This window comes from Camelina sativa, chromosome 17 (assembly GCF_030686135.1).
Source record: "Camelina sativa cultivar CO46 ecotype springtype chromosome 17, ASM3068613v1".
NCBI lineage: Eukaryota > Viridiplantae > Streptophyta > Magnoliopsida > Brassicales > Brassicaceae > Camelina > Camelina sativa.
In genome coordinates, this window is record NC_141896.1 from 18,087,866 (window position 1) to 18,114,666 (window position 26,801).

Here is a 26,801-nt window from a genome sequence, read left to right on the forward strand (position 1 = left end):
TGGATGGATGCCATCATTTCTCGTCTGAGACAACTGTTGCAAAGCCTTGGGATCGAAGGCAGGAGCTTGGGACACTAATCATGGCTTTCAGGAATTATAATCATCTCCCTCTAATTGCAGGGAGAGAGAGAGAGTGTGTGTGAGTGAAAGGGCCTAAAAGCTAGTACATTAGAAAATACAATATATATATATATATACACTATATATATACTGAAAAATAGAAAAGTAGGGCATATACTATAGATAAAGCGAGTCCATGTATATATATATATATATATATCACTGTTTTTTTATGTTATTGTTTTATTTTTTGTCAACAATGTTTTTGTTATTGTATTATTGAATGATTTTTCCCCTCCTTTCTTTTGAAGGTTGTGTATTGCTTTTCAGAATATAGGTACTTGAAATAGTAGAGGGGGAGAGAGAGAGAGATGCGTCAAGCTTCAAAAAAGCTAAGGTAATGTTGTGTGATGCTTTTGAAAGGAATAGAGAGCTTTGAGAGGGCACATATATACAATAACCAATTTTAATTAATTACTTCATCTTAATCTCTTGGGATTTTCAAGAGAAACTCTTCAAAAAATCATCTTTCTTTTTCATCTTTCTTTAGACACACACACATATATATAATATACTCAGAGATCAGGTATAATAAATATATATATATATATAGCTTCATCATCTCTCTCATACATATATGGACTCTGCTAATCTCCATCAGCTTCATCAAGATCAATTACAGCTTGTGGGGTCTTCTTCTTCTTCTTCTTCCTTAGACAATAACTCTGACCCTTCTTGCTATGGAGCTTCTACTGCCCATCAATGGAGCCCAGGAGGTATTTCTTTGTAAGTCTCCTTACACACTCTCTCTCCTCTGCTGTGTATATATACATATGTCTATAGAGTTACACACATACATGTCCATGTAATATAATATCCATTTACCACGTGTATGCTAATACGTTTCTGCAGCTATTTGGGTGTTTTGAATATTCCTGGTATCAAGATGATGATATGAAGAATTTGGAATCTTTCTTCTTCTTTTTTGCTTCTTTTTTGTTTTTTTGAAAGATAAGTTATTGAAGAAGACATCAAGATAGAATTTAAGTGGCTGATAAAATATTATTTTTCTATTTTATTATCCTTCATAAATATTTATATAGATATGTAAATATACATGGTACTCTGATTTTGCATTGATTCAAACTAAAGAAAAAAATTTGTGTTGTTTTTGTAACAGGAATAGTGTGAGCTTGAGTCATAACTATAACAATGAGATGTTAAACGCAAGAGATCACAACAGCAACAACACAAGTGAATGCATGAGTCTCTCCACCATCCACAATCACTCCTTGATCCAACAACAAGACTTTCCTTTACAATGGCCTCATCATGACCAATCTTCATATCATCATCATGAAGGACTTCTCAAGATCAAAGAAGAACTTTCCTCATCATCTATCTCAGACCAACAAGAAGGCTTATCCAAGTTCACAGACATGTTGAACAGTCCAGTGATCACAAACTACTTGAAGATCAATGAACACAAAGATTACACTGAGAAGCTTCTTCTCAAGACTATATCTTCTGGATTCCCCACCAATGGAGACTATTGTAGCAGTATTCCCTCTTCTTCTTCTTCCTCTTCCCCTTCATCTCATAGAGGCAATTTCAGTCAGATTTACCCGAGCGTAAACATATCGAGCTTGAGCGAGTCTAGGAAGATGAGCATGGACATGAGTAACATCCCGAGACCATTTGATATGAACATGCAGGTGTTTGATGGAAGATTGTTTGAAGGGAATGTCTTAGTTCCTCCTTTAAATTCTCAAGAGATTAGTAATCTTGGGATGAGCAGAGGAGGCTTTCCTCCTTTTGGCCTCCCTTTTCATCATCATCTTCAGCAAACACTTCACCATCCTTCTTCGTCCCCTACTCATCAAGTAAGTATATTTTGAATTATTACTTTTCATTTCCTTTATCTTTTTTGCCTTTTTTGAAAAAAAAAATTATAAATGATGGCTTATAAGTATTGGTCTGACGGTGAATCTCGTGAAGTTAGTGCATCTGAAAACATTACGTTTAGGGCTCTAATTCTATATTATTTAACATATATACATTCTCTTTTCTGAATTTTAAAATGTAGTTAAATAATACTGTTTTAGTAATACGGCATGGTTTTTCAGCTTTAATCATATAATTTCAGTTCACTCGTAAAAGAGTGTCTCAAATATTAGATTTCTGTTTTCTATATTTTTTTAAAAGCTTCTGTCTGTTTCAACCTTTTTTATGCATCGATGGAATATTATTCGCATAACTTTTTACATACTTAAAATCATATTCATAACGTTTTCATTATATTTTTGGCAAATGAAAAAGGAAGGGAAAAAATGAAATTGAAAAATAGCAAAGTGAAAGACTGAAATATTATTATCACGAAGTATAGTTAGATTAATCTGATTAGTGTAAAGTGCGAGACCTTTGTGCAATATTGAAGCTTTGCAACAAAGTTATGAAAAAAGAAAAGGGTTATATAAGTATACGTAAAAAACTTTTAATATTTTCTTTTTATATATCTTTTACTTTGTTGTTGTGATTCTTGGTTGGAGGGCCAAAGCTTGAGCGATAAAACCTTTTAACATAATTCATAAGCACCTACCTCTCTTTAAGCTGAAACATCAACCTTTGTTCTCTCTTTTCTTTTCCTTTCTCTTTATTCCTTACTTTGTTTTATTGTGTTTTTATGAATCTCCTTTCTTAACATTTTTTTTCTCTCATTGTCGGGGGTGTTATAAACGTACAGTACTATATTTTTATCCTTTACATCGAATAACAATTATGAACGTTAATGATACTTACATATGCATACATACATGCACATGTGTGTCCGTTACTAATCATGGGGTGTTTCGATTTGCATTGAAGATGGAAATGTTCAGCAACGAACCTCAAACAAGTGAAGGGAAGAGACATAACTTCTTGATGGCAACAAAAGCAGGCGAAAATGCTTCCAAGAAACCGCGCGTGGAATCACGCTCATCTTGCCCACCCTTCAAGGTTACTACTTTTGTTTATTTATAATTTTATATATTTGCTATTTCATTATAATTTTGGAGAAAGAAAAGATAGCATGGAAAAGCTATAGATTGATTGCTCAATGTAGTGATTATATTTATGTTGGTAAATTAAAAAATTAACAGGTGAGGAAAGAGAAGTTAGGAGACAGAATAGCAGCACTACAGCAGTTGGTTTCACCATTTGGGAAGGTAATTAGCAACACTTAATTTTCCCATTAATTCCATCGGTAACTATTTCATATTCGTTGAATTTTTTTCTAGAGGGTTTCATAGCACCAAAAAAAACATATAATTTTTTTTGATAACACTGTCAAAGTTCTAAAATCTAAATCTTTCAAGGCAAACACATGGCAAGAGGACAGAACCCTCGAGTTTTCAAAGTACTAAATTGTTCGTTGCAGTATTTAATAAACCGGAATTTTGTTCATTTTGATTCCTAACCTTTTAGAATTTGAGGCAGTCACTAATAATATATATACCTATATGAAAAACATAATTTATTACGAGAGATGTCTTTTTTTTTACCATCTATACCAGAATTTTTGCAGCAGTTTTTGCTCAAAAATACTTTTTGGAAAGTTTTTACATTTATTGCATTGACTTTAATATTAGTTACCAAAACTTCAAAATTAATTTTAGGTAAGATTTAAAAAAATAAAGAAATCTTTCTACCTTATTCAAACATAAACATATGATTCACTTTCATTTTTTATTTGAATTTATATTTAAATTATCTTGAATTATTCTATAAGACATTTAGTTAATTAAAATTGTGATTTTTTCCTGCATATGATGTAATACAAAATTTTAAAAACAGACATATATTACTCAATAGATGAATAAAAAAATACGGGTACAATATCCCACATCGTCTAAAAAAATTGGGCAATGGTTTAGAGTCATACTATAAAAGAGACCAAAATGATTCCGAATACAAATGAGTAGAAAACTTGATTTATCAGACATTCAAACTTTAAAAACTTTTATTTGGTTTATTCCGGTTCTTTATTTTAAAGATTTTTTAAAAGGTTAAATATGAAAAAATATTTAAAATTTTTAAAAAGTTAAATATGATAAATATTATTCTGTAAATACACAATAAATATTAAAAATTAAGATGATATAATGTGAGTTAAAATATCTTGGGACGGGGTTATATAGCAGGACGAGTTTTATCAATATTTATATAAATTAAAAATATCATTAATTCGGTGTTACAAGGATAAAACATCATTTCATTATTTTGTTAACACTGTTGATTAAATAAATATTATATAAAAATAAATTATATTGCAGTATTATATGGTTTATTTAATAATTATTATATAATTATAACATATTTAACCAACAAATACAACTTATAATTTAAATATTTAGTTATAAATAATTTTGCCCCGATGTACCGCGGGTCCTAATATAGTTTATAAAGATATATATATATATATATATATAATTTTATCTACTTTAGAAAACAATTTTATCTACTTTAGAAAATTATATATATATATATAATTTTCTAAAGTAGATAAAATTGTTTTCACTCTCAATTGCTGATGATTAATTTACGTTAGCTGATTAAATTGTTAAATTGCAGACAGATACAGCATCTGTATTAATGGAGGCAATTGGATACATCAAATTCTTACAGAGCCAGATTGAGGTACGTAACTTTTTAATGCATGCATCTTTATCAAAAAAAAAAAAAACTTAATGCATGCATGTCATTCACAACCATATACATCTTATCCACCGTATAATCATATGTACATAAGAAAAAATGACAATATATAATTCAAAGAATGATGTTGGAGTGGTACCTTCGGAGAATAGTTTTTAGATATAATCAATTCCATGGACATTCTTCATGATCCTCGTTAGTCGTCCCGTTTGTCAAATATTCCCAACTTTCTTTTTTATCAATTATTACTAACTACAATATTATATATTAAGGAATTTGACATAAACTGAAATAATCAAAAACTTTTACAAACTATGGAGTATGGGCTTACTTATGAGCTTATATTTAATTAGTTCCATACGGTTTCGCTTGCCTTTAAAGCAAGGGATTAGTTAGAGTTGATCTTAATTATCTTATCATATATATAACATCTTAGGCGCACTACGTAGTAAGTACCTTTCTCCTATTTCTTTAATAATTCCAATTACATAAGTTTATATAAGAGCTAATATAATGCTCATGGTCATGATCATTTTATAATATTTAGATAAAAGGAAGTTGTTGTAACTCAAAATGTTAAATAATTTGTTGTTTGATGGACAGACTTTAAGCGTTCCCTACATGAGAGCATCTAAGAACCGACCCGCAAAAGCCTCCCAGCTGGTATATACTAAGAGAACCTATAATTCATTTACTACTTTTTCATGAAAGATAATCACTGCTATTATTTAGTCCACAAACTATAAAATTATAAATTGATTAGGGCTCACAACCACAAGAAGGGGATGACGAAGAGACGAGGGATCTACGAAGCCGTGGGCTATGTCTCGTTCCGTTATCATGCATGACTTATGTTACCGGAGATGGTGGGGACGGAGGAGGCGGTGTTGGTAGCGGGTTTTGGCCAACGCCACCTGGTTTTGGTGGCGGAACTTAGCCGTGGAATTAATTAACGTCAAAACGTAGGATTATGAGTACATTTATCGGATTTGGTGGGTAGAAAAAGGAAGAAATGTTGAAGGTGGAGCATATTTGTTCTTTCATCTCTTTTAATTTTGGTTTATTTGAAAGTTTCGGTTTTGATGGTGGAGCAAAGTTGGTCGTCTTGATTAGAAAGAAGAAGTATGCCAGGATAGACCAGCTTTGATCCATTTATGGTTAGTAATGAGACTTGAGGATATATATGTTCTTACTTACATGAAGGGCTGAGGGCCGGCCGGGGCTAAATAAAATATCAAATAGCTTTAATTTGGATTATTTTCTTCATCTCTTTTGTAGATAATTTGTCAATATCATTAATAGATACTACTTAAAAAATAATAACAGATAAATTTATATATATATATATATATATAAACAGTGTGCAGCATAATAGACTTAGAGCATCTGCATCGCCGTATTTTTCATCCGTCCGTCACATTTTAATTTTTTAATTTAAATCGAAATTAACCAAATATTGAAGAAACGTATCTACAAAACGGACGTATTTTCATCGGTCCTTCTTAACACGTGGCGGCGTGTTATCTGTTTCTGTCGTTTGGGTTGGGTGAGACCAAAAAAATCGTGGTCTCGAGTTATTTTCTTTTCTCTTTGTTTCTCTTTCTTTACTCTTTCTCTCTCTCGACGGCGATTTGATTCCGTCCGCCGATCTGCTTGAAAATTGGGTGAATCAAAGGCAAATCTGCCGTCAGTTTCCTCACGCAGGTTGCAATAGAAAGGGGTTTGTGTTCGAACTATGTTTCCGATGGTAGATTGATGTATTTTTTGTTTTGGTTTGAAGGCAATTGTTTATGTGATTCGATAGATTTGAGACTGAGTTTTGAAATTCTGATTGAAATGTGAAATTCTGATTCATATCTGCTGCTTTGAATTGATCTCTTTGTAAATCCGATTCAAAATTGATCTCTTTTGCTCTAATTCAGATTGAAAGATTCTGTTTGTTTCGAACAACATCCATAGTTCATGATTCTGTTTGAATTGAACTTACCTGTTTTAGATTGTTGGAACTTGGAAGCAGACATTGTTTGTTGTTGTTTTGCTCCTTCTCTTGACTTTTATGAGTGTTGTTGTCATTTTGTTAGAGGATGAAAGAGTTACAATCTAGTTATAGTTGCAAAACTGCGTCACTCAGTTATAGTTGTTCTTGAACATTGCAGGGTTTTTGAGAAGAATGGTGTCAAATTGGTTGTAGATAACGTTTCATACGACTTCGTGAAAGGTGCCACAGTTGATTATGTGGAGGAACTGATCCGTGCTGCTTTTGTGGTAAACTAAACCCCTCTTTTTGTCATCTTTCTTTTTTCTTCATTGCATATATTAGTCATTAGAAAGCATTCTTGCATGTACCTGATGAGCTGATAGGGGACAAGATATAATCTTGAAACTGCATGTTTTTTTCAGTAACCTTATGTAAGATTTTCATTTGATTTCTGTTTAATGCTTTGGTGTTTAGGTAGCTGAAAACCCAGCCGCAGTAGGTGGATGCAGTTGTAAAAGCTCATTCATGGTGAAACAGTGAATCACTGAATCTTTCTTCTTTACATGGAGTAGAAACCACGTTTGATCTTTTGTTTATTACATGTATAATGTCATAACTAGGGAAAGATACAAAACTCTGTAGGCTTCTAGCTCAACAAATGATTTGTTCATCCTATTTTTAAAGAATAATGGAAAAGATTTATACAAAGAGGAATCTTTTATCTTCTCTTCATTTACACAACAATTTGGTCTCTACCTGCTCTTGATCATACTTCATAGATCTCAAATCACAACTTCAGCTGATGATAGTGAGTCCTTGTGAGTACTTAACAGAGAAGATGATAGTTTTTATCTTTGATGTTTGTATGGTTTATGTTTTTTTATCTTTCATGTTTTAATTGTATTTTTTGTTTTTTTCAAGTTTTTGTAACTTAGTAATTTTCTTATGTTTTTAATGTCAATGTTATATGTTTTATTTAAATTAAAATTTTAATATGTTTTTACATATTTATTTAAATAATTAATTTTTTAAATTAAAAATACTATGAAGGACCAAATTCTGAAGGACACCAATACTAATACAAAACTTAAGAAACTCTCAAAATAGGAATAAAATATTTGAAGGACCAAATATCAGTCCTAACCGATGCACATGCCCTTAGTAGTGCAGATTCTCTTTTTATTGTAACCTATGTAGAAAAGAGGTAGGTCACCTGACCTGGGTAAACTAACTAAATAATTATTTTTACATATAATCCTATAAAGTTTCAGTAGCACAGATGGTAAATTCTATAGTATTGACCTCCCCAAACCAGGGTTCAAACTACCAGTATGACACAAATATGTTTTTTGTTCTGTAATTGACCTCCCTAAATTTATTTCCTGGATCCGCCACTGGCCAACGGCGGACCCAAGTAGAAGCTAGGAAGGTCAGCTGACCTGGGTAAAATGTTAAAAAACATTGTTTTGCATGTATATTATGAAAGCTTCAGTAGCTCAGTTGGAGTTTTTCAATGTGCTGACACCCCCAAACTCATGTTCGATACTCCTATTCTACACCAATAATTTATTTTTCCTATTATTTTTAATATTTAACTGTGTAAAAATAAAATTATTGACCTGGGTAAAATTTCCCCCTGGGTCCGCCACTGGGCTCAACCCGTATTTGATGTAAAAGGAATCTTGGGTACGTAGTCTCTAAACAACAAACCAACCGGCTGATGGTCCATGAAGTTGCCACTATCATTAGTGCAATGTATTATTTATTATGCTTCTTATTTATTTTTGAATGATAAAATAGAATTGATTTTAACAACAACAATAAAAATAAAAACGTGTTTTACCTTTCTTGCACCTTTACCCTACCCACTTGGGTCGGGCAGTGGTCCATGAACGGCACCATTTAAAAGAGCTAATTCTCTTTTCTCAAGTCGGCCCAATTATTCGGTTTCTATTCTCTTACTTCTTTTGGAAATTAAGAGCACCATTAGTGGGAGGTACTCTTATGGTTACTCTTGGGCCCAAAAAACCAAATTAAAAACTCATTTTTTGGTCAATTAAGTAGAGAATCGATTCTCAGGGAAGGAATTGAGCAACCCAGAGAGTAACACAACGTGGCCTATTTTGATTCGTGGACGCAAAAATACAAAAAGGAATTGTTTTTTTTTCTTTCTTCTCTCTTCTTGCTCGATCCTCTCTCTTCTATGTCGATCCAGACGGCGAATCGAAGGCGATTCAGAAAAATTAATCCATAGTTCCAGACCCAATTCATCTTTGAGCTTTGTCATCCATTCCTTCAAATTCTTCATCGGAATATCCACTCCGATCTAAAAACCGCCTTTCGTCTTCTTCTTCGCGTTGCCCTCTCTCGTCGTCGGCGGCAGATTAAAATCGCCCTTCAATTCTACAGTTGCAAGAACATGCTCTTTCAAAACCAAATTCGAGCCTTCTCACAACTAAATTTTGTTCCTTTATTGATTCTCTGAAATCAGTCTCTGTTATTTTTGTACTTTTTGCTTTCCAATGATGGGAAGAGTAGACAATTTGCTTTTATTTGATATCGTAGTGCTGAAGAAGCTCAAGAAGCTATCAAGTATTTCAACAAGTCTTTTCTTGATACTTCTCGTATATATGTGATGATGTTTAAAGGTGGTCGCCTTTTCGTGATGATGACAATGATGATGTTCTTGACACTGATCGCCTTTTCGTCCGTAACCTGCCTTACATTGCAACGTACGGGATTGTCTTGTTCATCTTCTGCTCTTTTTATATACCCTGTTTTCTGTTTATCTATCTGTTATTAATCTTATACATCTTTGATTCTCGTCAATAATCTCATGCAATAGAGAAGAAGAGCTTATGGAACATTTAAGCAAATTTGGTGAGATATCAGAAGTCCATCTTGTTCTTGACAAGGAGACGAAAAGGTCCAAAGGAATTGCCTACATCCTTTACCCGATTCCGGAATGTGCGGCAAGGTATTATTCATGTCAAAAAGTAGCCTTATGCTGATTTTTGCTGTTGGTTACCCCTTGAGGTCTGAGTAATTGCTTTGCAAGAAGTAGCGTTATGTTGATTTTGTTGCTGTTGGTTACCCCTTGAGGTCTTGAGTAATTGCTTTTCAAGAAGTAACCTTATGTTGATCTCTAGCTGTTAGTTCAGGTTTTAAAACATTTGATGGTGATGCAGGGCAATGGAGGAATTAGATAACTCAATTTTCCAGGGCCGGTTGTTGCATATTTTTCCAGCCAAGCACCGTGAAACGTCTGATAAACAAGTGTCAGTGGCCTACCCTTTCTAAGTTTCGGTCTTTCAACTTGTAATATTTTTGTGAACCAGATTTTCCATTAGTTGTTTAACATGGCCCTTCTCAACAGGAATGACACTTCTAACCTGCCAAAAACATTCAAGCAAAAGAGAGAGGAACAAAAGAAAGGCATCGGAAGCTGGTGGAAATACAAAGGCTTGGAATAGTTTATTCATGCGACCCGATACTGTACGTTTTTCTTGTTTAAAGAATGCATCTGTTAATGTTTTTTAAATCTGGCTTTTAACAAGAATCAAAAGTTAGTCGCTTCATGTTTTTTTTCCTTTTCCCTTTTGTGTTGTAGATTCTAGAAAACATAGTCAGGGTGTATGGTGTAAGCAAAACTGAGTTACTTGACCGTGAAGCTGAAGTTCCTTTTCTGTTTTTATTGTTTAATATTCCAAAGTTTGTAAAATTTTATTGTTTTCTATTTTATGCAATAGAAAAATTTAAATAATTGTTTATCATTTTAGATTTTTTAAATTTGAGAATTAATAAACAAAAATTAAAAAAATATTATTTAATATTTCAAATTTTATTAAATATGTTTACTATTCCAAATTTTGTAAAATATGTTTAATATTCCAAAGTTTGTAAAATTTTATTGTTTTCTATTTTATGTAATAATAACAAATTAAATAATTGTTTTGTCATTTTAAATAATTAAAGTTTTATAATTAATAAATACAATTTTAAAAATTATTATTTAAATACTTGAGTAACCTTCTTTGGAGTTCTCTAGTAATAGGGTGATTTTGCTTAAGTTCTTTTAGGATTACTTTACTTAATTTATAATTATTTATATAATTAAATAATATGAGAGTATGGTGGGTTGCTCCACTAATGATGTGTCTAAGGAGTATCTCACGTTATGATTAAGGAAGTGTTTAAGATTAAGGGGACGTACACGAAAGTTTTCATTTCTAGTAATTTCGTCGGAATAATGATATGACTCACGTACTCACATAGATATGACTGTCACTAATGATCCCAAGAAATATATATATATATCCAAATTGTGAACGTTAAAGGCTAACAGTAGTGTTCCTAATAATAATATTTTACGGCCTTATCCATTCTTTCGACAACATCTTTTTCTTCCCTGCGATAAACGTCTCCACTGTTGATCTAAACTCATCGCTGCTTAGATCATCGATATCGCGCATCCGTCTCGTGCTCCTGCAAGAAGCTCCCCGCACGTCAAGTCTCTCTGATCTAGACCTTCTGTAAACATGATGATCATTAGCAGTACTCTCAGAAGTAGCTGGGGGCAGAACCATCATTTCACGCTTCCTCCTTATAGAATGAGCTGTCTCCGCCACAGAACTGACCGCCCGGACCATCTCTCGCCTCATCAGTCGGGCCTCTACGGCGGGTAGAGTGGCAGAGGTAAAGTCCGTCACTGGCTTTTCTTCTAAAACTATTTCTTCGTTGATAGAATCCGAGACCACAGCGGAGGAGCAAGAACCGTCAACGGGAGAGGTGGCGGAGGAGGAGGAGGAGAGACCGCTAATAGGAGAGACGGCAGAGGAGGAAGCGTATTGAAAATACATATCGGGTTGGGTTAGCTTCTGTTGGTTAGACAAGGAGAAGATAAGGGCGATGAGAACGTTCACGACTCCGAATATGTATATTCCGGCGCCTGTCAAACCACCAGAAATAATACGACGGAGATACTCACCGGCGAGGAGAGTTGACGTTAACCAGTAGAGTAGAAGTAACACGGCAACGAGAGCTTCAATGGCCGGAAGAAACTTCAAGAAATTTCTCTTTCTCTCGAACCTTTTCATGGCGTCAACTTTCTCAGCCGCAACGTTCTCGGGAACAAACGAAGTCATTTTCTAACTCTCTTGTAACCTTCTGGCTTAGATATTCCGGGAAAATGATGGTTTAAGTGCTAAAGTGGGTGATCACGTAGACTTGTGACTTGTCTTAGTCACTTATTAGTTGATGATTTTATATAGAGATAATAAAGACTCTATAATTGGTTCAATTATTGAAACAAACTGGATATATCATATTTCTTTATAGCTTGGTTGTGGAAATTTCATGAGTAAAAAGCATTAGGTGAATAAGTCCAATTCCTGAAAATATAAAAGAAGTGAAGAATAATAGAATCATTGGGGACAACTTGAATAAAGTAATGTGTAATAATGGACAAAAATGAGAAGAATGGTTGGAAAGAGTTGGCGAGGAGAGAGAGAGGCAGGTGAAGCTTCACTGCACAGCAACGACCGGGCCAATATATGCACGGTTGGGCGACGTACACCGCCGGACGAAACAGACACGTGTTTAGTACCCATAATAATTTTGTTGATTATTTTTGTAACCTTCAATTGCTACATTCATTGTACATACGTTTTTGAAATAATAGAGACTAGATTCATCATTGGTGAAATGCAACAAAAAAACAAAATGTCCTCTGAAGTGTAGAAGTATGTAACGTACGATAAAAAAGTGGGGGCATGTATATGATTCGAAGATGATTTCTGAGTTATATGGTTTACATGAAATTCACCTACATATGAATGAACCATACACGATTTCACCCTTAATTAGCAAGTTAGCATCAAACAAAATTCTAAGAAATTCCTCCAAGACCCAATTAAAAAACTACTCACACATAATAATGTAGAAACTAACGAAAGAAGACAAAAGTGAGAAAAATAAAATTTGTGAAGTGCATAATTAAGAGAGTGAGAATGAGATCTGCTCTAAGTCTCAAGAAGATCTGGAGATCTTATTATCTTAAATGAAACAACTAGTGTTTTTTCTTGCCTATGGGAAAAATGTATTTGTAAAACATTAAAACATAGAATTTTGAGATCGTGTCCACGGTGAAATGAGTCTAATAATTGAAAAAGGTTTCTGAAGCCTCTCCAAAAATGACTTATTTAGAATGTTTTCACATGCATGATTCTCATTTTTATTTGCTTGTTTGCAAATTTTTGGATAAAAAGCTATCTACAAGGTTCTCATTTCTTTTGTTTTTGTCATAACTATCTAGATGACTAGATGGGTTCTTTGCATTTATTTGTTCGGTCGCTTGTTTAAAAAACTTTAGTAATTTGTGCACCAAAGTATGACAAAATATTTCAATGAACTATATACATGAGCAAATCTATTGTATTCACTATTCAGTGAAAGTTGATGTTAACAAGTATTGTGAGTTGACTTGTGTGTGAGCCAAATAGACTTCTGAAAAGACAAAGATACATACACTAATGATGCTCGAGAAACAATTGACACCTTTAAAACGTTATAGGAAGTGCGATATATGCTAGAAACCAAATAGGTAAACTCTAAATACATAATAAAAAAGAAATATCCTTAGCACATACTGTGGTTCTGATTGGTAACCACGTTTGAACGAGGCGGTGAGAAAATTATGAGCGATTTTAGAATATGCGGTAAAAAAGACAGCGGCCAAAGATAGCAGAAAGAAAAGACGGTACGGTTAAAGAGAACAGTTGAATATTTAGTCTGATTGGTAATATTGTAACGGTTGAATAGTATAAATTATAATATATAGTAAAAAAATTAAATTAGTTTAGTTGAAAGATGAAAAATTAGAGTAATACATTATTATTTAATTCATAATATAATATATAAATAGTTAAATTAAAAATGTTATAATGCTAAAAAAAATTTTAAAAAATTGCCAAAATAAAAGCTGTGTAACTTTTAAACTTCACCATTGATTTTATCGAAGAACTTAAAGTAAGATTTAACCATCTTTTCCAATCAAGATCTCTAACCACTATCTCCAAATGATATATTGATTGGTGATTATAGGAGCTGTTCGTTTGTGAAACCAATCAAAGCATGTATTGAACAATTTACATGAGTAGAGATTGCTTTTCAAGAAAATATCAAATACCATAGACACTAATATTTTTGTTTCGCTATTTCATACAAATGTTGGCTCTGATTTAGTGATTTGTAAACATGCCATGTGAAAATCATGTTATGGTTATTATAATCATAAAGTTCAACGAAATCACACTGTTTAATACCAATAAAAAGTAAAAACCCTTTTCTGAGAGAATTGCCTATTTTAAGCGTAGTGACAAGTAAAGATATTAAAATATTGCAAAAGCGGGCTCGGTTTTCAAACCCTTTTCTTAGATTTGTTTGTTTTACTTTTTAATAAGAAAAAATCTGAAGGTTGTTGTGTGCGGTGCTCTCGTCAGAAAAGATCACGAGTATCTTCTTCTTCTTCACATTAAACTTGTTTCTCTTATTTTGTTTGTTGATGATCTCTCTCATATAAGTCATAGCTCTTCCTTTCTCTTTTCCGTTCTCTTTCGCACTGCTACAAGAAAAAAACAAAAAAGGTTAAAGCTCAGTCACTCAACTCACTCAATTCTCACCACTTGAGAGAGACAGAGACTACTTTAAGGTGTATTCATTGTGGGACAAAATTAGTCGACTTCTCTCGATTCTATATCTGTTCTTCTCTTCTGTAACACTGTTCTGTTTTCACAAACCCCAAAATCGAATCTGGGTTTTTTTAAAGTTCCATTTTTTATTTTTTGATCTGGGTATTATTACTAAAGCTCATCTTTTTAGAATCTGATCTACCTCTTCTTCTACTTTAGTATTACTCCAAAAAGTTGTAGAATCTGTGTTGTTCTGGAAATATGGAGTCTTGCTGTCCAACCTTGAAACTGAACCACTGTTCGAGTCCCTTTGGTGGTCTGAACAAAAATGGTGTTTCTGAGAGGGTTAGTGCATTCTGGGGAGCCGAAGTTGTCAAGGCCAGTAATCTGAGGACATACACAATTAGGAGTCGACCTCAGAAGATTCAGACAAACCTCATTCGCTCCGTTCTCACCCCATTTGTTGATCAAGAGTCTAATGTAAGTGTAAGTGTATGGGTTTTACTTTATGTTATGGCCACAATGAATTGATTTTATTACTTCTACTGGTAAATTTGAATTTACCTAGCATCAGAGAGAACCCTCAATTCTGTGTCCATGTTTAGTTGGGAACTGATTTGGACTGTTGTTGAAATTGGCTTCTGATGGTGTTAAGATAGTGCAGCTGCTCAGACTTTAGCTATAGCTCTACTATAACTACTAACCTAGGACTGAATGTAGCAGATTGTTGTCCCTGTTGTGAGTTGGTTTAGCAGCTGTGAGGGATGGACTAATAACAAGGGTTTGGATTTTGAGGGTTTAGTTAGGGGCAGAGCGTCTCTCATTATTCAAGTCACTAAGTAGCTTTTTGTTCTTCCAAGTTCTGTTTTGATATAAAGAATGTATTTTTCAGGAACCTCTGTTGAGAACTCAAAATGCGGACCCAAAGAATGTAGCGTCTATCATACTAGGAGGTGGTGCTGGGACTCGCCTCTTCCCTCTTACAAGCAAGAGAGCTAAACCTGCGGTGAGGAGCGTTTTGTTTTGCCTGTTGTTTTTTTATGATGATTCTGATTTACTGTCAATGAGGTTTCTAACTAGTTAGTTAATAAGTTGTAGGTGCCAATTGGAGGGTGTTACAGGCTGATAGATATTCCAATGAGCAATTGCATCAACAGTGGTATTAGAAAGATCTTCATCTTAACTCAGTTCAACTCCTTCTCTCTCAATCGCCACCTTTCTCGTACTTACAACTTTGGCAATGGTGTCAATTTCGGTGATGGGTTTGTTGAGGTGAGAGCATTATCCACCATAGATTAGATTTATCTTCCGTGTTTTTATTTGCTGTTAAAGCGTCTCTTCTTTGAATGATTAGGTTCTTGCTGCAACCCAAACTTCTGGAGATGCAGGAAAGAAATGGTTTCAGGGAACTGCTGATGCTGTTAGGCAGTTTATATGGGTTTTTGAGGTTTTCTTTTGTCTTTCATCTCACAGTAAGTGTTCTTGTCGGTGTGATATACATTGTTGGAAAAACATAATTTGGCTGTGTTTATGCAGGATGCCAAGACAAAGAATGTGGAACATGTCTTGATCTTGTCTGGGGACCATCTCTATCGGATGGATTACATGAACTTTGTGCAGGTTAGACTTATTCTTTTTAGTTGTCAACACTGAGCTCTACATGTAAACTTTGTTTCATTTTATTGTGTGTCTTTTGCAGAAGCACATTGAGTCAAATGCTGATATCACAGTTTCTTGTCTACCCATGGATGAGAGGTGTGTCTGACGATCATTAACCATGTTCTTGCCTTACTTCTATTTGATGAATGAACTTATTCGGTTTTTCTCTTATTGACAGCCGTGCTTCGGATTTTGGTTTGCTTAAGATTGACCAGTCTGGAAAAATCGTTCAGTTCTCAGAGAAACCAAAGGGAGATGACTTAAAGGCAATGGTAAGGATTCCTTCCTTTTTTTTTTTTTTTTTTTGTCAAAACGTTCAGTACGCAAGTTAAACTCAACTCATATTATATTACTTGCAACATTACCTAACTTAGTGTTTTTCGTGTTTTCAGCAAGTTGACACTTCAATTCTTGGGTTACCACCAAAAGAAGCTGCAGAGTCCCCATACATTGCATCAATGGGTGTTTACGTATTTAGAAAAGAGGTTTTGCTAAAGCTTCTAAGGTCGAGTTATCCTACATCCAATGACTTTGGTTCTGAAATTATCCCGTTGGCCGTAGGGGAGCACAATGTCCAGGTCTGTCGTTTTTTTTTGCATGTTTAGCATATCACATATCAATCAATATTTGTACTTCCTCTGACCTTTATTTATTAACTTGCCTGCTACATACAAAACCAAAATGGCTAGGCATTTTTGTTCAATGATTATTGGGAGGATATTGGAACCATAGGATCATTCTTTGATGCCAATTTGGCCCTCACGGAACAGGTTTTTCCCCGACCCTATTGTTTAAAAACTACAGAACAGTTTTGCAACTCCCGGTGAAACCTAATCATTTCTGTTTTTGGCAGCCTCCTAAATTCCAGTTTTACGATCCAAAAACACCCTTCTTCACTTCTCCAAGATTCTTGCCACCTACCAAAGTTGATAAATGCAGGGTACGATTCTTGAATCCGTTTATTACCATGTTTTCAGTTGATGATTTATCTGGTGATACTAACGTTTTAAAATTTTATTCGGGAAACTACAGATACTTGATTCTATAGTCTCACATGGATGCTTCTTGAGAGAATGCAGTGTGCAGCATTCTATCGTGGGCATACGATCACGTATAGAGTCTGGAGTAGAGCTTCAGGATACGATGATGATGGGAGCTGATTTCTACCAAACAGAAGCTGAAATCGCGTCTCTGCTGGCTGAAGGGAAAGTTCCGGTAGGTGTCGGTCAGAACACCAAAATCAGGTAAGCTTTCCACATCTAAAAGAAAAGACTAATCTGATAAGGTTTTGAATAATCTAATCATATAGCATTAATCGTCCTGCTTGTGTTTGCTAAATACAGGAACTGTATCATTGACAAGAACGCCAAGATCGGGAAGAACGTGATCATAGCAAATGCAGATGTATGTTTTCATAAATATATATATATATATATATATATTTGTTAAAATTTAAAGAATCCGTTGGTTAATGATCTTGGTTGTGGCAGGGAGTGGAAGAAGGAGATAGGCCAGAGGAAGGGTTTCACATAAGATCAGGCATCACCGTTGTGCTGAAGAACGCCACCATAAGAGATGGTCTGCATATTTAGCTTTTAAACCTTCACTGATTCTTATGAGATTTTGTATGGGGGAGACAAGTTACGTTTGAGCAATAATTTTTAATAAAACAAGAGAGACTGTACAACCTACTCCATAGGCAATAATAAGAAACTAATTTAGCATATGTTACGGATTTCGAACCTATCTAAATCTGATTAAACAGATTTTCCTCTTAATTAACTTATTTTCTTTTTTATAAATTAGAGAGATATTGCGAAACAGAATAATATCACACAATATATGTCCTGATCGTTTTCTTTTTATTTATTTATTTCGTAAGTCATTTTTCTAAACTCTTCTCCTCTCCTTCATCCCAAGTCTTGTCCAGTCTTCTCCTCCAATGACTAATCGAAACAGAAGAGTGGTGGAATCTCGGTATCAAATGATTTCCTGGGAGCTTTTAAGAATTTACGACGAATCGCTTCCCTTGGGTGAAATTAGAGCATCTTTCTTTCCTTCTGACTTGCAAGCCCTAGAAGATGAGTTTGGAAGACTTGGTGTCTCTGATTCAAGGGTTCATCAACAGCCTCTACAAGATAATCATCAATTTCTCCTGGAAAGTGGAGATCAAGGTATGTACGATCGTAAGAACTGGTTTACTTCAGATTCTCGGCAAAAAACTAGACGAGAACTGAGGAGTCAGTCACATAGATTGTGGTTTCCGAAAGATGATTGTGTTACTAGGTATGATGCTCCTAAGCCATATAACTATGCTTTTCATGAACGTAATACTCCTGGTAATGGTAGTGCCATGGGTTCTCAATATACTTCCTTGAATGGAAATTTTGGAGACGTTTCTTTTACCCCAAGTAATCCTTTCTATGACCACCCTTGGAGTTATGTATTTGGTTATAATGGAACCCACACTAATCATGATACTATCTTATCACGTGCTAAAGACCGTATAGAGTCTCGTGTGTTGCAAGATGTGATTGCCAAGGGTTCAAAGGAGACAGTTGATGTGATATTTGATAATTTGATCTCACATGTATGTGAACTGATGGTTGACCCTTTTGGCCATCAAGTCTTTCAAAAGCTTCTAGAGAAATGCACTGCTGAACAGATTACTCGGATTTTGGATATAGTCACTCAACAACCTCATCAGTTTGTTCGGCTTTGTGTCGATTCACACGGGTATGCATGAATTTATGAGATTATTCTTATGTGCATTTGATATAGTCTCAGTAACATCTTTTTATTTAACTTGTATGTTGTTTCTTGTTTTGGAGATAACAGAGCCCATGCAATACAAGATTTGATGCAAAATCTGTGTTCTATAGAGCAAATATCTCGGTTCATGGCATCTCTATGCCATGTTGCACTTCTATTAGCCAAGAACGCTAATGCTAATGTGATTATGTTTTGCCTCAACCAACTCTCTCCTTCACATAGCAAAGTAAGCATCTCAACGATATTTATGTAAACCAACATGTTTTTTTGTTTTTTTTTTTCATTAAATTCATAGTGACGTGTTTTTTATTGATGTCGTTCAAAAATTATATGATAACCTCGCTTACATAGCTTTCCAAACTAATTGTGTTTGGTTGATATTTGAATAGACTACTAGTACTAGGTGAGTAAAAGTGTAACAAAGACTTTAAAGCTCTCTTGCTTATCTTATAAGAAAATGAGTAAATTTTATTGTGTAAACCGGTTTGAACTTGTTTAATTATGATTTTATATTCTTTTTTCATGTGTGGTCTCTTCTATATATGACGACAGTATCTTATGGGAGTGATTGTTCAACACTTTTACGAAATTGCAACTGATCAACATGGATGTTTTTTGATTAAACAATGCATTGGACAATGCTCTCGAGAGCTAAGAGACCCTTTGATTAAGGAGATAATCACTAATGCCTTGAGACTATGCATGAATTGTTATGGGTAAAATAATATTTTTGGATGATACAAGTTTTATGGTTTTTTGTTAATCATTTTCTATATCACATTTTTACTCTAACATCAAAATCTAATTTTCTACGTATCAGAAACTACGTGGTGCAATATGTCTTGGAGTTGGAAGATTATCAGGTGGCAAGGGCTCTCTCAAAACATCTTGACGGAAACTACGTGCAACTCTGTTATGACAAGTATGGGAGTCATGCGGTGCAGAAGTGTTTGAAAAGCAGAGAGTTTTGCTCCAGGAGGATCATAATTGAGCTGTTAAGTGACATTGATTCACTTCTTGTAAATCCTTTTGGCAATTATGTGATTCAGACAGCATGGATTGTATCCCAGGTAAGAGATATATAAAACATGATTCAAAATTGTGTATTTAATTTATGTATAAACTTATCTTGTGTTTGGTACTTTTTGTAGGATGATGTCCGAAATGTGTTGTTGTACTATATAAACAGAAATGTTCCTTTCATGAGGTGCAACATATATGGGAGAAAAGTACTCCAGAAACTCAATCTTAGGACATAGGAGAACATATGCAAAGAGAAGAAGAGACCACGATCAATAAGTGGTGTTGTTTGATTGTTTTTGTAGGTTTGTGTGAGTGTCAATGTTTTTTGTTAGTTCTTAAATGCTTTAAAATTTGCCGCTTTGCTGATTACACTACATTAATGGGTTTGGATCACGTTTAATGAACTTAAGGATACTTAATTTTTTTTTTTTTTGTCAAGGATACTTAAAATTTAAACGTATGTGATCCAGTAGTACCCATAATTCTTTCTTTACGTTTAAACATTAGAAAACAAGACAACAAAAATACAAGGAATAAAAGTAGAAAGTTCAAAGTTGACTCTAACCGTATACAATTATGTTTTAGCTAATATGAGTATTAAAGATGGACACGAATATACAATATGCATGGAAGAAAACCCCTTAATATGTATAACCATTGATACCCAAGATTTTTGAATTATTGAATTGATTAATGGCCTTCTTTTGTTAAGTAATGTCCATAAAATTGTTTGTTTTCTTTGTTTTTTTTTTTCTTTTTCTTCAATCTGTGTGTTTCACTGTTTTGGGTCACTCAAAGATTGTATGCAAAAAAGTTGTCATTATCAATGGACCAAACTCGCATGCTCAACGTTTATCATCACCATTTATAATTACATACACCGACTCCTTTTATTTATTTATTATTTCATTTGTATTTCCTATAGCCTCATGTCACCGTTACTTCGCGCCTCACGTTGACGATATGACAATTTAATCATGACAAAAAGATAAGGAATATTTTTATCATCATCATCATATGCACCTCTCTTTTTTGTTTTCCCTCAATAGCTACCAGAAAAGAGCACAAACTCACACAAGTCTGCTCAAGTGGCTATAGGCTTCTTCTTTACATGTTGCAGAATGAAAACCTGAATTTATATCCAAACTTATATGCAACTTGTAGATGACAAAACATTATATATGAACAAACAATCATTTGATCTTTTTATGTGTGTGTGTGTGTGTGTGTGTGTGTGAGAGTAGTACTGTTTATACTGATTTTTGGTAATTCGTATTATGCTTGTGTTTTTCGACATTTAGAAAATACATTGACTAATTTATCTTTGTTAGCACGACAATGTCTCTTATATATTGGTGCTAGTTACGTTTTGTCATGCATAAACCTATTTTCCTAATCTTCACTTATATCATCCAAAATTATTCGTAACTATTACCTTTTCTTTCAGTTTGATAACTTATTTATCATTTTTGTGGAACCTTCAAAAGCGCACTTGAGAGGACGAAAATGAGTAGTACCATCGAACATGGTTATTGTGAGGTTAAAATGAGAATGAGTAAAAAAAACAACCATAGTCGTCTATTTTTGTGGAATAACCATTCTAATTCGGTCCCATGAATCTTGGCCTCTAACTAATTAAAAATTCTCTACAAAAGTAAGACTATTTTTATCACAAAAAAATTGTGTGTTATCCTAACCTTTTGTGACTTATATATATGCTCATGCTCATGCTCATGCACATCATACTCGTCTATATATTGCTTTTAGCATCATCACACTCAACTGCTTTGTTTTGACTTTAGTTTCCATCTCTAATAAGGGCATGCCTTTCGTGTTCCTTAAGGCTAATTGCTCACTAATTTCTGCTGCTTTCGAATAAAGTATTATCTATATATATGTTAAAAAAGGGGTATAATATGTATATATGATATGATTAACAATATATTAAAATTTTCTTTTGAATAAAGCAATGAAACACCAATTATATTATTTATTTAATCAATTCATGGTGGTTTAAGAGCTGGAATGGTTATAGACTTCAAAGTACCAAAAATTGAATTTTCACTGTATCAATTCATTATTAGTCACTGTTGATGCGTTGATCAGCAAAAATATATGGCATTTAAAAAAAAAATTGTGAAACTTAGTTTGAACTTCCATCTGGAATTGTTTCCTTATTAACTCAACTTTTTTTTCTTTTCCAAATCGTCACAACCTTATTTCCTGATAAAACCACCATACTCATTTTTATACTTTTGACTAATAAAACAAATATTCTGTCTCTCTGCTGTCAAAACAAAATAAAACAAAACAAAACTGTATCTCTGAAGTTTTATATTCATCCAATGTCGAACGACTTAAACATTGAGAGAAAGAAGACAAAAAAATAATTGTTTTATACATATAATAAATTAATGTAGTAGTTTGTTGACAAAAATATAAAATAAAAATTAGTAGTTTTAACATTTATCAAGGAATTTAACATACGTAAATAAATATTTTCCCGAATTCTCATTTGCTTGCCTACATCTACATGTAAATATATAATAATGAAACTTTCAATATATAATTAATATCTTTTTTTTGTTTTGTTTTCCTTATGCAAAGCAATGATGATTCATAAATTCCTTGATATGTTTAAAAAAAAAAAATCGGAAAATCACTAAATCAAAGAAATGGTTAAACAAAACAAAAAAAGCGTTAAGTATTATTAATTAACGAATAAAAATCGACAATTTTATAATTTGCAAACCTTCCCTTCAACGCAAACATTTCTCTCTCTTTGTTTGTTTTTTTTTTCATTTCACCAAACCAAACCAAACACTTCTTCATCTTCTCTCTCACACTACTAACAACAAACACTTCCTTCTCCTTCCTTCTTCGACTATGGATAAGAAGCACGGCGGCTTGTTCTCCAAGTCCAATTCCCGGCGATCACGATCCAAGAGTCCTGTCAGAAGCGTCTCTCCGATCATCATCCGTCGTCGTAAAGGTCGTTACGTCACTCAGCCGGACCGCTACCACATGTCTGAGATGCTTGCTCCGGTTATAGAAGGTCCTGATCCAGACGGTGAAGACTCCGGAAGCAGTGGTGATTACTCTCGGTTCGAGAGACGGTGGTACAATTGGATGAAATGTCAGCTTCCTGTAGCTCCCCCCTCAGTTTCGTCGTCTTCCGACTTTAAACGAACGGATCTGAGGCTTTTGCTTGGTGTTCTTGGCGCACCTTTAGGTCCTGTTCACGTTAGTGCTCTGGATCTCCTTCCTCACCTCAGCATCAAGAATACTCCCATGGTGAGCTTTAATTTTCACTCTTGTTCCTCGAAATTAGCGGACAGTGTTTGGGATTACTATGCGCAAGACAACTCGAATCCCTAGGTTTTAGCTTAATCTTCTTTTAATTGCATACTAATTGAGTTTTTTTTTTTGTTGAATTGTGGTTGTCTCACTGTGTTTGAGGATGAAGTCTAATAATAAACTCTTTACCAATATACTTGGAAATTTTCAGGAAACATCCTCTGCTCAGTACATACTTCAGCAGTATACGGCTGCATCAGGTGGTCAGAAGGTTCATAGTTATGTGCAAAATGGATATGTTATGGGAAGAATCAGGACGATGGCCTCAGAGTTTGAGACAGGCTCAAAGGGTTCAAAGAGCAAGAATAATTCTTCAAAAGCTGTTGAGTCTGGAGGATTTGTGTTGTGGCATATGAATCCTGATATGTGGTACATGGAGCTTGTTCTTGGTGGGAGCAAGGTCCTTGCAGGTTGTGATGGGAAGCTTGTGTGGAGGCACACACCATGGCTTGGACCTCATGCTGCAAAAGGACCGGTTAGACCATTACGACGTGCTCTTCAGGTTTGGCCTCTTGTCCCAAGGAAGCCTTCTCATGCATTTTTGTTTGCTTGCATATAACTAAATTCTTATTGGTGTGTACTTTCAGGGACTTGACCCGAAAACCACAGCGTATATGTTTGCAAATGCAAGGTGCATAGGAGAAAAAAAGATAGATGGTGAAGATTGTTTCATTCTAAAGCTATGTGCAGACCCAGCGACACTCAAAGCTAGAAGTGAAGGGGCATCAGAAACAATAAGACATACTTTGTTTGGTTACTTCAGCCAAAAGACAGGTCTTCTTGTTCACTTGGAAGACTCTCAGCTAACTCGTATACAAAACAATGGAGGCGAAGCAGTATACTGGGAGACGACCATCAATTCATACCTAGAAGACTACAAACAGGTAGAAGGCATCATGATAGCTCACTCAGGTAGATCTGTGGCTACGCTTTTACGGTTTGGAGATATGTCATCGGGACATAACACTAAGACGACAATGCAAGAAGCATGGGTCATAGATGAGATTGCGTTCAATGTCCCTGGCTTGTCTATGGATTGCTTCATTCCACCTTCAGAACTCAGATTTGATTCCCACGTTGAAGAGTTATCTCAAGGCCCCAGAATTAAGACATTGCAGGGCTCCCGCCAGAAAAATGGGTGATGTCGAAAGAAACCAGGAGAGATCAATGTGTATAATTCATTCAAAAGAAACCCGTAGGTCGATTATTCTACTTTACTATTGTTGAAGCTAAAAATTCTTGTAGGAAGATGTTTCGTTGGAAAGATGTAAATAGACTGCAGGAGAATCTCGTTCTTTTTGCCGCATAATGTTTTAGAGGAATGTGTATAATCTCTCTATTCGAGAAGGCTATTTTCATCATCAACTTAGTAAGGCCAGTCCAGTCCAGTTTCGTTTTATAGTATAGATAGAAGCAGCCATCTATCTCACAGCCTATAAAGAATGTTACTTGGTCATCTTCATCCATACCAACTGGAAGCTGATGAATACGATCTTCCTCGTATTATATATATCAATAGATTCATAGTCTGACTGTGTAGTCTCTTTTGTAACACAAAATTACCCTTTTGGTTGTATGGTTTCTTATTGTGAGTTTAGACTTTAAATAAGATGAGACATTAGTAATTTCAAATGGTAAGCAGCTGAAATGAGAGACTAATCTACATACTGCATACATATATAGATTAAACCATTTTGGCCACTAGACCAACTTCATTTTCATAAAACAAAATTAACAAATCCTTTTGGAAAAGCAAGACCGGTTCATTAGTAAACCGGTTGGATTGATTTGGCACTGTCGCTAAAACAAAATCGTCTTCAGCTTTCTTTATTTATTCCCTTGCTTTCTTCAAGGCCAAATAGTTCAGTGAAAAAAGGTAGAGAAGAGAGACTAGGGAACAATCTAACACCCAAGAAGATTCACCAATCACCGACAAACAAACAAGGTATCTATCTAGCATCGGTTAATTCATCTCAGATTCACCATTGTTGATCCTAAATTGAGTTGTTTCTCTCTGGTGAAGAAGATTAAATAATGGTGCTCTCTGATTTCACTGGAGTTGGTGTTGGATTCGGTAATGCCCCCCTTATTCGCAATTCTTTCTCTTTCCTTCTGTCTTATTTGATTCGACTCGTAATCTTGTTGATTGGAATATCTATCTAACTAGGGTTCGGTGTTGGCTGTGGATTTGGCGTTGGATGGGGTTTTGGAGGTTTCCTTCTCAACTCTCTCTCTTTTTTTTTTTTTTCTCTACTTTATTCGAATGAAATCGGGTCTAAGCTGAGACGGGATTATAAGGGGGTTATTGGTTTAGGATTTAGAAAGAATTTGAATGATTTTAAAAGTTATGTAAAATATGTTGTTATTCAATCAAGACTTTTTAAAACTCTTTAAAAATTTGGTGTTATTGGTTGTGGATTTGTAAAAAGTTATCTAAAATCTTGATAAATCTAGTGTTATTGGATTAAGAGTCTTATAAAGTCATTAAAAGTTTTATGTTATTCAATTAAAACAAAAGAATCATGGATTGTTAATGAATTCAAATTTTGTGTTATTGGTTTAGGATTTTATAACATTTCCTTCATAACAAAAGTCATGAAAACTCTTTCATCAAATAGAAAGATTTTGAAAGATTTTATGAAATATTTTACAAGATTAGGAAACACAAATCAGCAAGATTTAAAATAACTTCCTAAACAATCTCTTATAGAATCCTTCATTTTTACTTTCTAATTTTCTATGATTTAAAAAATCAGCAAGATTTTTAAAAACACAAAGTCATTAAAACTCTTTCTAAATCCTAAACCAATATTCCATAGAGACTAGATTTAATCGGTTGAAGATGGAATGATCAAGAGAGCCTAAAGCTAATTCTTTTCAAGTTATTGTCCGTTAATTTCACTTATAGAATCATTTCCATTTGGGAACATTATCACTCTGCTTGTTTAGTTTGGTGGATTATATTGCGGAATGTCTCTGTATATATCAGCATCACTCATATGCTTCTTCATCTTTCCTTGCTAATGTTTGTCTGATGGTATACACATTTTTATGGATTCATGTTTCTTACTATTGGCATACCTACTGACTTTGCAGGAATGCCTATGAACATTTTAGGGGTTGGTGCAGGTAAAGCATTTTCAAACATCTACTTCTGTATCTTGTTATACTTTGTCTGCACACACACACACACACACACACACACACACAAGTTGTCTACATCTTATTTTATGTATTTTTGAAGGTGGCGGTTGCGGAGTTGGTTTGGGCCTCGGGTGGGGTTTCGGGACTGCTTTTGGGAGTCACTACCGATCATCTAGACTCACATTTCAAGGCATCGAGTTAGAGAACACCAATAATAAACGTGAGGATAAGGCGGCCAACATGTCCAAAACCACCACTTAATAAAGCAGTCTCGGATTTTAGCCCCAGATTGGTGATTGATTGTAAAAGAAACATCTTTACTTCCTTCTCAGTGTATATCACTTCAGAAGTTCAGATACTCGAATCAATAATATATTCGAATTGACTTTTCCACAATCTTTTTATCTTGGGTTTGTCGTTCCAAA

The 26,801-nt window shown here is 34.3% G+C and overlaps 7 protein-coding genes and 1 long non-coding RNA gene across 14 annotated transcripts; 7 read left to right on the forward strand and 1 right to left on the reverse strand.

Annotated features, from left to right (window-relative positions):
* The first annotated feature begins 9 nt into the window (after positions 1–9).
* LOC104757092 (transcription factor bHLH110) lies at positions 10–6,012 on the forward strand. 2 transcript variants are annotated; one of them, XM_010479808.3, is made up of 9 exons: positions 10–139; positions 391–457; positions 722–846; positions 1,241–1,943; positions 2,926–3,057; positions 3,201–3,266; positions 4,672–4,737; positions 5,359–5,418; positions 5,519–6,012. In XM_010479808.3, exons 4-9 carry the CDS (start codon positions 1,278–1,280, stop codon positions 5,690–5,692), a joined length of 1,164 nt encoding a protein of 387 aa, XP_010478110.1. In that variant the 5' UTR covers positions 10–139; positions 391–457; positions 722–846; positions 1,241–1,277; the 3' UTR covers positions 5,693–6,012. The 2 variants fall into 2 exon arrangements, with proteins under 2 accessions (XP_010478110.1, XP_010478109.1); XM_010479807.3 differs by lacking the exons at positions 10–139; positions 391–457 and having other exon boundaries at positions 549–846.
* Positions 6,013–6,318: 306 nt separating this feature from the next.
* LOC104757093 (uncharacterized) lies at positions 6,319–7,236 on the forward strand. The gene is made up of 3 exons (XR_002036220.2): positions 6,319–6,459; positions 6,912–7,020; positions 7,208–7,236. It is a non-coding gene; the product is annotated as an uncharacterized LOC104757093 (long non-coding RNA).
* Positions 7,237–8,665: 1,429 nt separating this feature from the next.
* On the forward strand, positions 8,666–11,207 carry LOC104757095 (multiple RNA-binding domain-containing protein 1-like). Of its 2 annotated transcripts, none has more exons than XM_087493608.1 (5): positions 8,666–9,465; positions 9,579–9,710; positions 9,922–10,011; positions 10,110–10,228; positions 11,188–11,207. In XM_087493608.1, exons 2-4 carry the CDS (start codon positions 9,592–9,594, stop codon positions 10,204–10,206), a joined length of 306 nt encoding a protein of 101 aa, XP_087349734.1. In that variant the 5' UTR covers positions 8,666–9,465; positions 9,579–9,591; the 3' UTR covers positions 10,207–10,228; positions 11,188–11,207. The 2 variants fall into 2 exon arrangements, with proteins under 2 accessions (XP_087349734.1, XP_087349733.1); XM_087493607.1 differs by lacking the exon at positions 11,188–11,207 and adding an exon at positions 10,344–10,496.
* LOC104757096 (uncharacterized) lies at positions 10,912–12,063 on the reverse strand. Its single transcript, XM_010479809.3, has one exon. The coding sequence runs from the start codon at positions 11,875–11,877 to the stop codon at positions 11,101–11,103; it is 777 nt and encodes a 258-aa protein (XP_010478111.1). The 5' UTR covers positions 11,878–12,063; the 3' UTR covers positions 10,912–11,100.
* A 2,035-nt stretch (positions 12,064–14,098) lies between these two features.
* LOC104757097 (glucose-1-phosphate adenylyltransferase large subunit 2, chloroplastic-like) lies at positions 14,099–17,804 on the forward strand. Of its 4 annotated transcripts, none has more exons than XM_010479811.3 (13): positions 14,099–14,901; positions 15,314–15,427; positions 15,520–15,693; positions 15,776–15,868; positions 15,958–16,041; positions 16,121–16,176; positions 16,259–16,352; positions 16,473–16,658; positions 16,770–16,850; positions 16,934–17,020; positions 17,113–17,324; positions 17,424–17,484; positions 17,571–17,804. In XM_010479811.3, exons 1-13 carry the CDS (start codon positions 14,683–14,685, stop codon positions 17,670–17,672), a joined length of 1,563 nt encoding a protein of 520 aa, XP_010478113.1. In that variant the 5' UTR covers positions 14,099–14,682; the 3' UTR covers positions 17,673–17,804. The 4 variants fall into 4 exon arrangements, 2 of the variants coding, with proteins under 2 accessions (XP_010478113.1, XP_010478112.1); XR_015586910.1 differs by having other exon boundaries at positions 14,129–14,901; positions 17,160–17,324; XM_010479810.3 differs by having other exon boundaries at positions 14,129–14,907.
* A 206-nt stretch (positions 17,805–18,010) lies between these two features.
* Positions 18,011–20,111, forward strand: LOC104757098 (pumilio homolog 15-like). The gene is made up of 5 exons (XM_087493909.1): positions 18,011–18,816; positions 18,919–19,078; positions 19,405–19,568; positions 19,673–19,922; positions 20,004–20,111. The coding sequence occupies exons 1-5, from the start codon at positions 18,023–18,025 to the stop codon at positions 20,109–20,111; spliced, it is 1,476 nt and encodes a 491-aa protein (XP_087350035.1). The 5' UTR covers positions 18,011–18,022.
* A 2,500-nt stretch (positions 20,112–22,611) lies between these two features.
* Positions 22,612–24,597, forward strand: LOC104757099 (uncharacterized). Its single transcript, XM_010479813.3, has 3 exons — positions 22,612–23,169; positions 23,384–23,734; positions 23,820–24,597. The coding sequence occupies exons 1-3, from the start codon at positions 22,762–22,764 to the stop codon at positions 24,372–24,374; spliced, it is 1,314 nt and encodes a 437-aa protein (XP_010478115.1). The 5' UTR covers positions 22,612–22,761; the 3' UTR covers positions 24,375–24,597.
* Positions 24,598–25,028: 431 nt separating this feature from the next.
* On the forward strand, positions 25,029–26,772 carry LOC104757100 (protein TRIGALACTOSYLDIACYLGLYCEROL 5, chloroplastic). 2 transcript variants are annotated; one of them, XM_010479814.3, is made up of 5 exons: positions 25,029–25,177; positions 25,256–25,306; positions 25,400–25,444; positions 26,329–26,361; positions 26,477–26,772. In XM_010479814.3, the coding sequence occupies exons 2-5, from the start codon at positions 25,267–25,269 to the stop codon at positions 26,635–26,637; spliced, it is 279 nt and encodes a 92-aa protein (XP_010478116.1). In that variant the 5' UTR covers positions 25,029–25,177; positions 25,256–25,266; the 3' UTR covers positions 26,638–26,772. The 2 variants fall into 2 exon arrangements, with proteins under 2 accessions (XP_010478116.1, XP_010478117.1); XM_010479815.3 differs by having other exon boundaries at positions 25,032–25,177; positions 25,259–25,306.
* The last annotated feature ends 29 nt before the right edge of the window (positions 26,773–26,801 follow it).

Coding starts and splice junctions, on each gene's coding strand:
- LOC104757092 (XM_010479807.3), top strand. CDS start 698: ATGGACTCTGCTAATCTCCATCAGCTTCATCAAGATCAATTACAGCTT. Junction 3,058..3,200: donor CATCTTGCCCACCCTTCAAG/GTTACTACTTTT, acceptor AAAAATTAACAG/GTGAGGAAAGAGAAGTTAGG. Junction 4,738..5,358: donor TCTTACAGAGCCAGATTGAG/GTACGTAACTTT, acceptor TTTGATGGACAG/ACTTTAAGCGTTCCCTACAT.
- LOC104757095 (XM_087493608.1), top strand. CDS start 9,592: ATGGAACATTTAAGCAAATTTGGTGAGATATCAGAAGTCCATCTTGTT. Junction 9,711..9,921: donor ATTCCGGAATGTGCGGCAAG/GTATTATTCATG, acceptor ATGGTGATGCAG/GGCAATGGAGGAATTAGATA. Junction 10,012..10,109: donor GAAACGTCTGATAAACAAGT/GTCAGTGGCCTA, acceptor CCTTCTCAACAG/GAATGACACTTCTAACCTGC.
- LOC104757096 (XM_010479809.3), bottom strand. CDS start 11,877: ATGACTTCGTTTGTTCCCGAGAACGTTGCGGCTGAGAAAGTTGACGCC.
- LOC104757097 (XM_010479810.3), top strand. CDS start 14,683: ATGGAGTCTTGCTGTCCAACCTTGAAACTGAACCACTGTTCGAGTCCC. Junction 14,908..15,313: donor ATCAAGAGTCTAATGTAAGT/GTAAGTGTATGG, acceptor TGTATTTTTCAG/GAACCTCTGTTGAGAACTCA. Junction 15,694..15,775: donor TCGGTGATGGGTTTGTTGAG/GTGAGAGCATTA, acceptor TTGAATGATTAG/GTTCTTGCTGCAACCCAAAC.
- LOC104757098 (XM_087493909.1), top strand. CDS start 18,023: ATGACTAATCGAAACAGAAGAGTGGTGGAATCTCGGTATCAAATGATT. Junction 18,817..18,918: donor CTTTGTGTCGATTCACACGG/GTATGCATGAAT, acceptor TGGAGATAACAG/AGCCCATGCAATACAAGATT. Junction 19,079..19,404: donor TCTCTCCTTCACATAGCAAA/GTAAGCATCTCA, acceptor ATATGACGACAG/TATCTTATGGGAGTGATTGT.
- LOC104757099 (XM_010479813.3), top strand. CDS start 22,762: ATGGATAAGAAGCACGGCGGCTTGTTCTCCAAGTCCAATTCCCGGCGA. Junction 23,170..23,383: donor GCATCAAGAATACTCCCATG/GTGAGCTTTAAT, acceptor GGAAATTTTCAG/GAAACATCCTCTGCTCAGTA. Junction 23,735..23,819: donor CATTACGACGTGCTCTTCAG/GTTTGGCCTCTT, acceptor GTGTACTTTCAG/GGACTTGACCCGAAAACCAC.
- LOC104757100 (XM_010479814.3), top strand. CDS start 25,267: ATGGTGCTCTCTGATTTCACTGGAGTTGGTGTTGGATTCG. Junction 25,307..25,399: donor TGGAGTTGGTGTTGGATTCG/GTAATGCCCCCC, acceptor CTATCTAACTAG/GGTTCGGTGTTGGCTGTGGA. Junction 25,445..26,328: donor CGTTGGATGGGGTTTTGGAG/GTTTCCTTCTCA, acceptor CTGACTTTGCAG/GAATGCCTATGAACATTTTA.